General features: G+C 41.7%; 1 protein-coding gene across 1 annotated transcript in view; it reads left to right on the top strand.

The window, feature by feature from the left end:
* The window catches only part of SLC10A7 (solute carrier family 10 member 7), a 263,505-nt gene that overhangs the window by 191,061 nt on the left and 59,676 nt on the right, over positions 1 to 12,768 (top strand). Inside the window, exon 7 of the mRNA XM_007472000.1 lies at positions 4,902 to 4,985. Coding sequence (XP_007472062.1) covers positions 4,902 to 4,985 — 84 coding nt within the window. The remainder of the gene's footprint in view (positions 1 to 4,901; positions 4,986 to 12,768) is intronic.

Genomic DNA, 12,768 nt, shown 5'->3' with positions numbered 1-12,768 from the left:
ACGCTCTTCTCTTTCTCTCATATGGACAAGATAAGGGGAGGCCAGCTTTGGCCTCCACTCCTGCCCCCTTCCCCATCTCACTGCTCTGTCCCTTCTGTCGTTAATGTGCGGTGGAATGTAATGATTAAGTGTGAGGGCTGTGGAGACAGCCTTCTGGGTTGAGTTCCCAGCTCTGTCACTTTCTAGGTACGGTGACCATGTCCAAGCTGTTCAAGTGTTCTGTGCCACGGTTTCCTCATATGAAAATGGGGGTACTAATGAGACCCACCTCAAGGGGTCGCTGTATTAAATCATGCAACACATTAGGCATTCAGAGCAGTGCACAGTAAATGTTACCATATCTGTAATTATAGGAGACGACTGGGTGGGAGGCTCCTGGTCCTTTCTTGGGGCTGTGAATTCAGCAAGGCTCGTAACTTACTGAAAGCTGGAAGGATGGAAAGAAGAAAAAACATTGTCCAGCCTCTCTTTCTACCTATGTGTTGTGGCCATTCATTAGGTGAGCACACGTTCTGGAGCACATACTGTGTACTAACTCCGTGGTTCTCAAAGGTAAACCCCAGCCCAGTGGTAGCAGCAGCATCACCTGGGGCCTGGTTAGAAGTGCAAATTCTCCCCTTCCTCCCCTCGTCCTTCCTGCTCGGTGTTACGAATCAGAAACTCTGAAGGTGGGACCAAGGAACAGGTGTTTCCACAAGCCCTCCAGGTGTGTCTGGTATGTTAACCTTTGAGAACCACCACCCTAGATGTAGAACGTAGTCACTCTGCTGGGCACCCGGAACATAAACATGAAGAGGACCGCGTCCCTGACCTTCAGGAACATACAGTCTACTGGGAGAGGCAGATGTGTAAACAAGAACAACCAAGGATTCTGAGCGATACAGTGGCAACACAGAGCCACAAAAGAGGGGGTGGCCGAGTCCACATTTGGGGAGGAGGGTTTGGAAATAATCCCCAAAGAAGTGATGCTTGAAATAATTCTTAGGAAAAGACTAGAACTTTTCCAGTTATAAGCGGGGGGGAAAGAAAGGAGTGTGCACTTGGTGATGGGTGGACCCGCATGCAGACCTCAACTTTGAAAAAGCAGCTCCTGTAGCTGGGGGGTTTGGTTTTTTATTCACTGTTGGATCCCTGGGGCTGAGAACATGCCTCTGGCCCACAGGAGGCACCGGTTACCATTTGAATGATTGAACACAAAGGTCTTAAATTCCCACATATTTAATTTTCACTGAAACGTTTCTTCGCAGCATGAGATTAAAACAAACAAACCTAATTGTGAGTTCTCTGCTTTAAAGCACTATATCCCTGAAAGAGATTAGCCAGTGCCTGGATTGTTTATTTCACATGCGATATCTTAAAGCACGGGTTGGCAATGTGAGACGTAGGACCTTTAAACCTGCCGGGTGGCTCAGCGAAGCCCAGAGCACTTGCTTGACACAAGCTTATGCTGAACCCGCAACTTTATCCAAACGTGCAAATTATTGATGCTTCAATAATTGATGCTTCAGAGACCAAACACATTGGTCTCTGAAATAGAAACCACATGAGGTTCCTCATTAAAGGGTGAAGAAACAAGTAGCCCAGGCAGCGTATTTCCGTCTGCTTTAGTTAAAATCAACTCTGCATATGCAAAATGATTGGGCCTTGTAATTTTCTAGTCATACTCTCAAATGCAGATGCTCACTCTTCTTTCTTCTGGATGCCAGGGCGTACTTCATAGTGTCAGGAACCTCCCCAAGGGGACCTCTGCATCTTCAAACTGACCACAGCGACAGGTCTGGTGGCCGATTCAAAAGAAAGCGCTTATGCCAAGTTAGACCCCAGGACTGAGATTTCCTTCCTTTCAGAGCCACTTCTAAGGAAGCCACCCTGCAGGACTTCCTCCCCAACATCTCCACCGTACTTAGTCTGGTTTCGTGTACCCAGTTACTTATATCCCTGGCCAGCTTGCTCTGGCCTCTGATCTGACAAAGCCACAGAGGAGGGCTGCTCTAACCTGTGCTCCTAATCAAGTGGATCAGAGATCATGGGGGTTTTTGAGGACAAAGGGACCTTGGGGATCATGGACAACCTCCCACCCTCCCCCTCACCCCATAGCCTTTTCCACTGTCTTCTAGGAACAAGAGGCTCCCAAGCACTGAACATGCAGGTGGTCTATTACGTGATGGATCTAGAAAGTGAAACACAGAATATTCTTCAACACCAAAGTTGAAATGGGTTTTCCTCTACTTCCCTTTTAGATTGAATTAGGCTTAAAAAGAACCCCCAACATGGACTCAATACATGAAATCACATTTTAACTTTTCTCTCCATTTGATCTTTTACTGCTCTGCGGTAGTACTTTATGGTTAAACAAACCAGCCTTCCCAGTGTGGATCTGGCTTCTATCACAGAGCAGATCTGGCCGAAGAGTTGCTTGCATGTATTTGAGAAGCACTGCCAATTGCACATCATAACACAGGTCTTAGAAGTGTTCATTACAAGCTGCTTCTCTCTGGACCTTAGTTTTCAATCTTTAAAAAGAGCTAATGGGACTACAAGTCTCTTGCAGGTTAGGATTCTATCCGTTTTAGGCCTTCCCTTCCAGAGCAGCATGAAGGAGCTAAGGAGGGGGTGGAGAACTGAGGGAGGTAACATGCACCACCAGGCTCCCTCTGTTGTTTTACACGGGCACACGTGCGTGTGAGCTGGTCCTTTCTTCCCTTGGTTTTTATCATGAATAGATGCCCTTAGTTTCTAGGTGCACGTTCGAATTCGTTTTGTTACTAGTGGTAAACAAGCAGTGAAAAGAACAATACCAACTGATTTTGTAATGCTACGTGATAATAAGAGATTTTTAGATATACTTAAGTTTTGTGTGTTTTTTTTTTTTTTTTTTTTTAGAAAAAACAGGGGTATGATTTTGGATAAGAGTTTGTCTCTTTTTAGCACCTCACGTTTACAAATTAGTTCGTCTGTTCATTCTGCACAGGTTTATGCTTTCTGCATACATATTCTCTGTGCCAGTTCCTGGGATAAGCACTCGGCTGACAGAGGGAGTATAGCTTCATATGATTATTCATGAAAACATTTTAAAAATACATTAAATAACTTAATAAAGTTGAGATAAAAAGAGGAACAGAGATATGTGAGATCACCCATGAGATTTCAGGCAAGAGTTGAGACTTTTTACTTGAGGGTTATCACCTTGAACCCTACCGCCTCTCTTCAAACATTGTGAACCCTATGGATAGAGCATTGAGTTGAATGTTTCTGAACTTGAAAACTTTGTTCTTTAAAGTTTATTTTTCTAATTATCCAGTGTCTCCGTTTCTTTGTAAAATATATTTTTCCTTATTTCAGTCCTTGCCCCAGGAGCATCCTTAGGGTTAACATTTGTGGAGAGAATGTATTTGTTAAATACCTTGCACTTCAAGGACATCGTTGCTCTAATCATTAGCTTTTAATACTTTGGTTTTGACTAAAAAGAAATATCTAACAGCCATGTAACATTTAACACACCACAAATCCTGTGTGTTTTTCACCAGTTTCATTTTTTCTGCTTGTATTTCTTTCGTTTATATTTGTTCTGGAGGAAAAGGCTAAAGGCTACACTTTTTGTGGGTGAAACTGACAGCCAGTGGTCAGTGTTGAAGGCAGTATTAAGTGGATGCAGGCCACTGATGGACAGGGCATACATTCTTGACCTTCTGAGTGCATATAGATTGGGGCTGAGAATGGGGGACAGAGTTTTATGAAATAGACCAGGGCATAGAAAAGATTTCGGTAAGCCAGTTCACACAGAAATCAGAAATCGGTGAAAACACCGGTCCCACATCACTTCATTCTGAGCTATTGACTTCACTTAGCTAAATATTTGATATGTTTTATTTAATATTCTCTGCCCTCCATCATTACTGTCCACATCTTTCACAAAAATTACTTTCCAAATGATATTTCCAAGTTTAACTAAACTTAGGTAAATATGAAAATTGAGGTGTGGTCTGCAGGGGAAGGTGAAAGTAACTTCCAAGGGCCAGGGGGATTGTCACTGATGGCTTGGGAGAACCTGTTTGCAGAAGGGACTCATGAAGGATAAACAACTGTGGAACAGGCTACTATTTGTCCAGAAAGGAGATTTTGAAAAAAACATTAGAAAGTTAATAGGAAGACAGCAGGTCTTGGCAGTTGAGGTTAATGTGAGTGTTAACGTGTTCACAGAGAAACACTGCCTTGTGCTGCTGGCAGTAGCATCTTTATGAAGCTGAGACTGCAATCATTAGCAAAGAAAGAATCAAAAAATGAGGACAGAGTCAAAACGGGAATTCTGAACAACGTTAAGACATACAAATTTAGGAGCGGTATATTGAAATTTTAAGTTGAAAAATAAGTTCCCTTTCAGGATTTCCCATTTCCAAGATTTTGTTTACGAATGAATTTTTAAGGATATGAGAATCATTGCCTTTGTTTTGGAGGAGTAGGAAAGTTAGAAACTATTTCATTTACATAAATAAACATATTATCTCGTTAATAAAATAATGAGACACACTTGTTTGTTTTAGGTATCTGCAGACGGGTGAAATAGAAATCACATGAACTATGATTACAGGTGAAATATGCCATATGAGTACAGACAGTATGAACACAGAATGGCTTTACAATTCAGAAATGTATTTAATAAGAAGAAATTTAAGTTAATTGCAAAACAATAGTTATTTTTCTTCAATCTTAGTCTCCCAATAAAAATTACATATTAAACTACTCAGTCTATTTTGTGCTAAATTTCAAAAATAAAAGTAACTTCACTTGCTCCTTGTATATAGCTACCAAGTTTTTGTGCATGTGAGAGAATTCATTTAGTTAACGGCGGTATTGAGAACGGATTTAAAGTGATTCTAACTCCTCGTATTCTTGTTTTACAGCTTCACTCCTCCTCTTCTGTGCCTTTTACATCTATTTTTTCTCAGCTTTTTATGACTGTTGTGGTTCCCCTCATTATTGGACAGGTAAGGTCTCCAATTCTCTCTGCTCTTTTCTTTATAGATCAAATTGTGAATTCTTATGTAATGTCAGGACAATCGAGAGAAAAGATAGAGGAAGAGATGGTTAAATGAAAATCTAAGACCGTCCAACACAAGGTTTCCTCAGCCACAAAGGTCTCATCTTTTTATTTTTTTAATTAACATCAATCTGCTTTACAGATAGCTATATATAGGGACACCAGCACACAATCTTGATGTTTAAAATTTATCTTCCCTTCTTTGTAGCTATGTAGCTAGCTTGGAAATGTCTAGCAGATCATTACCTTGATTTCTGATAAGGCCTCAGCGATTATGACCATTTGGGGGACAGCCATCTGCATTTTTTTTTTTTTTTTTTTCTTGCGTTATGCGGGCCTCTCACTGTTGTGGCCTCTCCCATTTGCGGAGCACAGGCTCCGGACGCGCAGGCTCAGTGGCCATGGCTCACGGGCCCAGCCGCTCCGCGGCATGTGGGATCCTCCCGAAACGGGGCACGAACCCGCGTCTCCTGCATCGGCAGGCGGACTCTCAAGCACTGCGCCACCAGGGAAGCCCCAGCCATCTGCATTTGACTGGCTTCTTATTCTTAGGCTCCTCCGATAGCAGTGATCATATTTGTGACCCTGTAGTTGATAAAATAAACATTTAATTCTATTAGCTCTTAAAATTAGACCTTAGAAAGTTTAGTTTCCCTTATCATTCTTACTGAATTAGACTCGCAGAAGAAATTCCTAACTTCTTATAACAGGCTGATGATGAGCATATAATTCAATTATGAGCATACAGATTCAAAAACAAGGTTGTTATTGTTGTTTTCATCATAGGTAGCCACAGTAACAGCGTACAGAATTTAATGTACTGCTAAAGTGAGTGAGTCTTAGAAAAAGAGTACATTAGGATGGCGAAGAGCACAGATGTTGGGTTAAGAGCAACTAGACTCTAGCTCTTAGTTCCGCCTTTTATTTGCTGTGTGACCTTGGGCAAGTCATTTAATCTCCGTAGCTCCAGGTTCATAATTTATCAAACTGTGTAATAATGGGACCCATCTTGAAGGGTTGTTGTGAGCGTCAAATGAAATATGATGCATGTAAAGTTTTTGTCCTCATAGAACCTGATACAGGTAAGTGCTCTATAGTTTCATCATCATTTTCAAATTCCCTGTAGATACAAAACAGGAAGCAACTCTTTGAGGCACTAACAATAAAAAATGGTGTGTGTATAGACATGTAATATTTACATGCTGTCTTAGGTTTTCTGGGAAATCAACTCTGAGACAGAGGTTTCCATGTAGGAAGCTGAATGGGGGAGAACCCTTGGGATCAACACCTCGGAGAGTGGGACAAGTAGGATGGGGATGAAGGGCCACAGCCTCAGGCTGGACCACCCCCTCAGAGTTGTCCTGCCTAAGACACGCGTGCCTGGTTTCTCTCCTCTTGTGCTGAGCAGTCATCAGATGCTGGCTTCCTTGCCCCTCCTCTGTATGCCCTTGTGTGAGTCTGCTCTCTTAGCAGCAGTTCCCAAAGAGGAAGTCAACTGAGATCTTTCAGTCAATTAACATGCCCTGCAGATATGGGAATAAGCATCTCGTTACTGAAGAGGTGGGTCTGGGGGGCACAACACAGCATCCACTACACATGCGCTATTTTTTTTTTAAATTTTAGTTTTAGGAAAGGGTCTAAACTTACAGTAAAGGGGGAGGGTTTAAAAGCACTCAGAGAATACCATTTAATTAAATACAGGATAATCCTTGAAAAAATATTCCCACATTGCTGCTCACATAACAGGTATTCTGAATAAATCTTACGGCGTCTACCTCGTTGCCCATTTCCTAAACTCTAGCCTTGGCTTTTTCTCAATTGCTGCTTAATTTTTCTGTTTAGAATGTCTTTCTACCCACCCTCCCGCTGCAACTCATTGCTCATTGGGCTCTTTAATTCATACCTTCTTTGGACCACCTACCTGAAGTATGTTTCCCTTTTACTCTTTATTGTGGCACCTTGTTTGAGTCCTTTCTTGGCCTTTGTCACAATATGTACTTATCTTTTGCTTGTTAACGGTTGGTCTCCCTCATTAGACGGTAGGCTTTATGAGTACAGGAGCCACATTTGCTTTGTTTGCCATTACATACCCAGACCATAGGCACCCAATAAATACGTGTTGGGTGAGGGAGGGAGGGAGGGAGTGAATGCATGGGAGGTCTGCGATCACTTAGGGAAATGCTTTGTCTTATAGAGGAACCTACCTGCCCTGCTCAGCTCTAGGCAGTATTAGTTTAAACCCATGCTTATTCTCTTGGTTCTGAAATCAATTCCATATAATAACTCGGGGCTCAGACATTCTTCTCTTAGTGGATCTCAGAAACAGTCTCTCTTAATAATAAATGTTTGTCTTCAATTACATGGACGAAAAAAACTTTGTCTACACTATTCAATGGATTTTTTAAATATATAGTGTTATATTATTTATGTAATTAAGACTGTTTATCCAGAGAGAATAATGAATTGTTAGATAGCTTGCGTGCCCAGTAGTAAAGAATTACAGTAAATTATAAAGCAGTAAAGGTAGTCAAAAAGCAAGAGGGCTGGTTTTTAAAAAGTTCTCTAGTACCAAAGTACCCTCGTGGCTTTTTTCAAAGAGGAAACCTTTATGTTTGCAACCACTTACAAGGTAGATGTGTTTGCATCTACCTCTTATATTCTAGTCTTGGGAATTAACAGTCACACCCCTGGTCTCTCCCCCTAGAAGCCACCCTGCCGCCTAACGTCCTTACTCCCTCACATCCAGGAAGGCACTAAATGCCACCATTTCTGCCTCCAAAATCTTTCAGCTCTGGCATCTGCAGCCTCGTGCATGCCAGAGAGGGTGCCACACCTTCACCATCTCTTGTCTGAATTACTGCACCTCCCAACCCTGTCTCTCTGCTGGGAACCTCTTCCAATCCCCATTTAATGTGTTCACCACTCCAGGGTAGTCCTAAAAAACAAACCAGATTATGTTATTCCTCTCCTTAGAAACTTCCCTCACAGTTCCCTGTTGCCATCCTCGTGTGGCCCACAAAGCCCCTCACAGTTTGACCCCAGCCTGTCCCCTGCCAGCATCCCCTTCACACAGGCTCCTCTTCTGCCATGCGGTGTGCCCACTACCCCCTCACCCGACCATGCCCCTTCACGGCTCCATGCCTTTTATCTCGTTGTTGCCATCGTTTCTGCCAGCAAACTGCTCTTCATTCCTAAAGACTCAAGACAGAGATGCCCTCTGATGTGCTCTGACTCCCTGGGCCTAGAGTAAACTCCAGTTCTCCCATCTTACTTCACCTGTCCTACTTATCAGGAGAGACAGTAATGTACCCGTGAGCTTCCAGGAAGCGGAAACTCTATCGTAAGTATGTTTAATAGCATACTCAGTAGTTGGGTGTAAACTGTATAAAAACATTGGCTGAAGAAAACTTTGAACCTATCCCCTCAGTACCCCCAGCAGCCATTTTCCCTAGGTCTCCAGCTTCACTATAGAGAAACATATGATTGGTTCTCATCTTGTTTTAAATTCATGACCCCAAATTTAAAATGTCATTCAGTACTTTGCAGATATCTTACTCTGCTTCCTCACAGGATTATTTCGCCCTGTCTTCTATTTTCAAGTCCCTTTACTTCCCCTAACACTCTCCCACTTGCCCGTTACCCTTGGATCTCACGGACTTTGCTTCCGTTTTCTGAAAGCAGCCAGCCTTGATGCTGCCTTAGAACCTTTGCACTGGCTGGTACTTCTGTTTGGAACACCCTCTCACCTGTCACCTCCTCAGAAAGACCTTTGCTCGCCCTTCCTCCAGAGGCTACCCACTCAGTCACTCATGTATTATCCAGTTTAAACCTCTATTTGGTATGGATCATTATCTGCTTCTCATTTGTTTGTTGTTTTGCTTTTTATTTATCTCCTCAAACATGAGCTCCATGAGACCAGGGACCTTGTCCGCTCTTTTATCTCTGCTCATTTGTAATTGATTGACAGACCTAACTTTTGTGATGCAATCTTTGAAGCCCTCATTAGAAATGCTCAGTGTGCTATTTACTTCAGAGGAATTAGATTCCTGGCAAGTAGCCTCATTTCTCCACTGTAACCACATTATAGTTACAGTGCCACATTGTGAAAATAAACATCTCTATAGACTTTTATATGCATCTTTAAATGAGATTTTATTGTTACCTTTTAAATAAACAATGGGAACTAGAGGGAGAAGAAAAAGACCAGGAAGGGTGAGTTGAAAATATTTTCCATAATCTTTTAGTGATGATAAAACTTCATCATTCCATTTTTTATTTATATTTCTGAGAGTGGATTTTATTTTCTTTTTGTGTGTGTGTTTTCTCCAAACAATACTTCTTTGGGGTTGAAATCATTATTGACTGACTGTGATGTGACGTGAGGTCCAGTTTGGTCTTTGCCACTGCTTGGCTATACACACGACTTCTAGGCCTCACTTACCTCATTTGTAGGACAAGGAGTATAATATCTTCCAGCTCGAAGATGCTGTGACTCTGTGAGATAAGATTAGTCTTTCCATAGATGGTTGGGAGATTGTTCCTTCTGTCAATTCTAGAAAGAGATAAACGAAGTTTTAAAGATGGTGAATGAGTAGGCATTAGAATCATGTTTCCTATGGCTCTCGTGAACCTAACACATCTAACAGTCTAATCACTATATGTGCCCAGACATAAAACTTAACTTAGTTCTGTCTCCACAGACTTGCTCTTTCACCCAGTCAGTGCCTCCACCACCTACCTAAGTGCCCAAGCTGAAACCTGAGCTTCCGATAAAGCCTTCAATATATCTAAGTGCTTGTGACAAATACTTATTTTATGCATTAAATTTGAGAGATTTATGAATAAATGTTAATGAAATTGAATTTCCAGCACCTTTGAAAACTATTTTTTAAAACAGCACGCTAAACCCCACTTTTCTATCAATAAATTAATAGTAAAAAAAAAAAGCATATTTGTTATCATGTATGCATTCTCTAGTCTTTCATTAGTGATTTGTTTCATAGTTTGAGATTGGCTTTTCATATTAAATAATATCCAGCTAAAGCTGCAGTGAATGTTATTAATGCTAGTAAAATTTTGCATTTATAAAATTAGATGTGAACGGTTTTCATTGCTTCACTTGAATTGCTTTGAGAGAACAGTGACTTTCACATTATGCAGTGGGATGTATTGCTGAACAGTGTTGTGAGAGAAACATCAACAAACTGGGACTTGGAAATAAGAAGAGCCATCATTTACCGCGTACAGTCCCTGGTTCTAAAGCATTTTATATTTATTTAATTACTTAGTCCTCACTACAACACTATTATATCCATTTTAGAGATGAGGCATAGGGAAGTTAAGGGATTTGCCCAAGATGACAAAGTAAGAAGCTCCAAAGTCAGCACCTTGAACCCCTACGCTATTATTCCCTCAGGAAATAGAAGTCAGAGTGCTGCTCATCCACCTGACTAGCTTTTTAACATTTTATTCAAGCTGTTTGGGGTCTCTATGCCCTTGTTTACAGCTGTAAACTGAGCAGGATAATATCTGCACGACCTTGCTCCTGAGAATGGAAGTAAATAATAGAGGGAAAGAATTTTTGAAAAGTGCAGTAGATGATGGGTGCTTCTTGTATTCATCTATTATTATTGTATCTACTTTTTTAGAAAGTGTACAGATATTATTTTGAATCTACTCAATATTCAATAAGCGTTACATAATTGGATTTGATATCATATCCCTTACTATACATTTCAACAGAATATTAATGAAGAAACAAAGCAGCTTATGAAAATGTATGGATTCAGTGGAATGGAGATAAAAATTGAAGATAACAAGAAAGAAGCAGACTCACAGATATAGACAACAAACAAGTGGTTACCAGTGGGGAGAAGGAAGAGGGGGAGGGGCAATATAGGGGGGTAGAGGATTAAGAGGCAAAAACTATTATGTATAAAATACGCTACAAGGGGGACTTCCCTGGTGGCACAGTGGTTGGGAATCTGCCTGCCAGTGCAGGGGACATGGGTTCGGGCCCTGGTCCAGGAGGATCCCACATGCCACGGAGCGGCTTGGCCCATGCGTCACAACTGCTGGGCCTGCGCTCTGGAGCCCATGTGCCGGGAGCCTGTGCTCCGCAGCGAGAGAAGCCACCACAGTGAGAGGCCTGCGTACCACAACGAAGAGTAGCCCCTGCTCGCCGCAACCAGAGAAAGCCCACACGCAACATTGAAGACCCAACACAGCCAAAAATAAATAAATTTAAAATAAATAAATAAGCTACGAGGATTTACTGTACAACACAGGGCAGCCAATATTTTATAACTATAAATGGAATATAACCTTTAAAAATTGTGAATCACTATGTTGTACACCTGAAACATATAATATTGTGTATTTTTAAAATTTTTAAAAATTTATCATAAAAGACATTATTGGACAATGGTAAAACCTGAATACAGTATTGTTATTTAATCAATGTTAGATTTCCTAAATTTATTAATCATACTATGGTTATGTAAAAAAAAGTTCTTGTTCTTATGAAATAAAAGCTGAAGTATTGAGGAGTCAAGGAACATGGAGTCTACAATGACTCTCAATGGTTCAGTTATGTTCACACACATACAGAGATACAGAGGGAATGATAAAACAAATGTGGCTAAATGTTTTTTTTTTTTGCGATATGTGGGCCTCTCACTGTCGTGGCCTCTCCCGTTGCCGGACGCGCAAGCTCAGCGCCCATGGCTCACTGGCCCAGCCGCTCCGCGGCACGTGGGATCCTCCCGGACCGGGGCACGAACCCGTATCCCCTGCATCGGCAGGCGGACTCTGAACCACTGCGCCACCAGGGAGGCCCGTGGCTAAATGTTAATAACTGGTGTATTGTGGGAGAGTGTACAAGAGTTCTTTGAACATTTCTTACAACTCTTCTATAAGCTGGGAATTATTTCAAAACAAAAAGTCAAAACTCTTAAAACCTCCAATGACTAAGCATCTCAGAGTAAAAAAGTCCTTACAATGGCCTACAGGACTCTGTACAATTTGGCCTCCTGTTAAGTCTCTAACACTATCTGCTACTACACTCCTGCTCTCTCACACCATGATATCTACCAGGCTTCCTCAATGTTCTTGAACATACCAATCACATTTTTTTTTTAAAGAAGATGTTGGGGCTAGGAGTTTATTAATTAATTAATTAATTTTTGGCTGTGTTGGGTCTTTGTTTCTGTGCGAGGGCTTTCTCTACTTGTGGTGAGTGGGGGCCACTCTTCATCGCGATGCGCGGGCCTCTCACTGTTGCGGCCTCTCCTGTTGCGGAGCACAGGCTCCAGACGCGCAGGCTCAGTAGTTGTGGCTCAAGGGCCTAGTTGCTCCGCGGCATGTGGGGTCCTCCCAGACCAGGGCTCAAACCCATGTCCCCTGCATTAGCAGGCAGATTCTCAACCACTGCGCCACCAGGGAAGCCCCCAATCACATTTTTGTCTCAGAACCTTTCTACTTCCTGTGCCCTTTGCCTGGAATACTCTTCCTAGACATTAACATGGGTTGCTCACAGAGGCCTAACCTAATCACTCTATTAAAAATTGGAATTTCCCTTCCCCCAGTACTATCTTCCTTCCTGTTTTATTCTTCTCCACAGACCTTATTACCACCTTATATACTACATATATTTTTTATTTATTTATTTAATCACCTCTCAAAAAAAAAAAAAGGTTGGGGGGGAATTCCCTGGCAGTCCAGTGGTTAAG

The sequence above is a fragment of the Lipotes vexillifer genome, unplaced genomic scaffold (genome assembly GCF_000442215.2).
Source record: "Lipotes vexillifer unplaced genomic scaffold, Lipotes_vexillifer_v1.1 scaffold269, whole genome shotgun sequence".
NCBI lineage: Eukaryota > Metazoa > Chordata > Mammalia > Artiodactyla > Lipotidae > Lipotes > Lipotes vexillifer.
The sequence above is the reverse complement of the archived record's forward strand: the minus strand, read 5'-3'. Positions and strand labels throughout refer to the sequence as shown.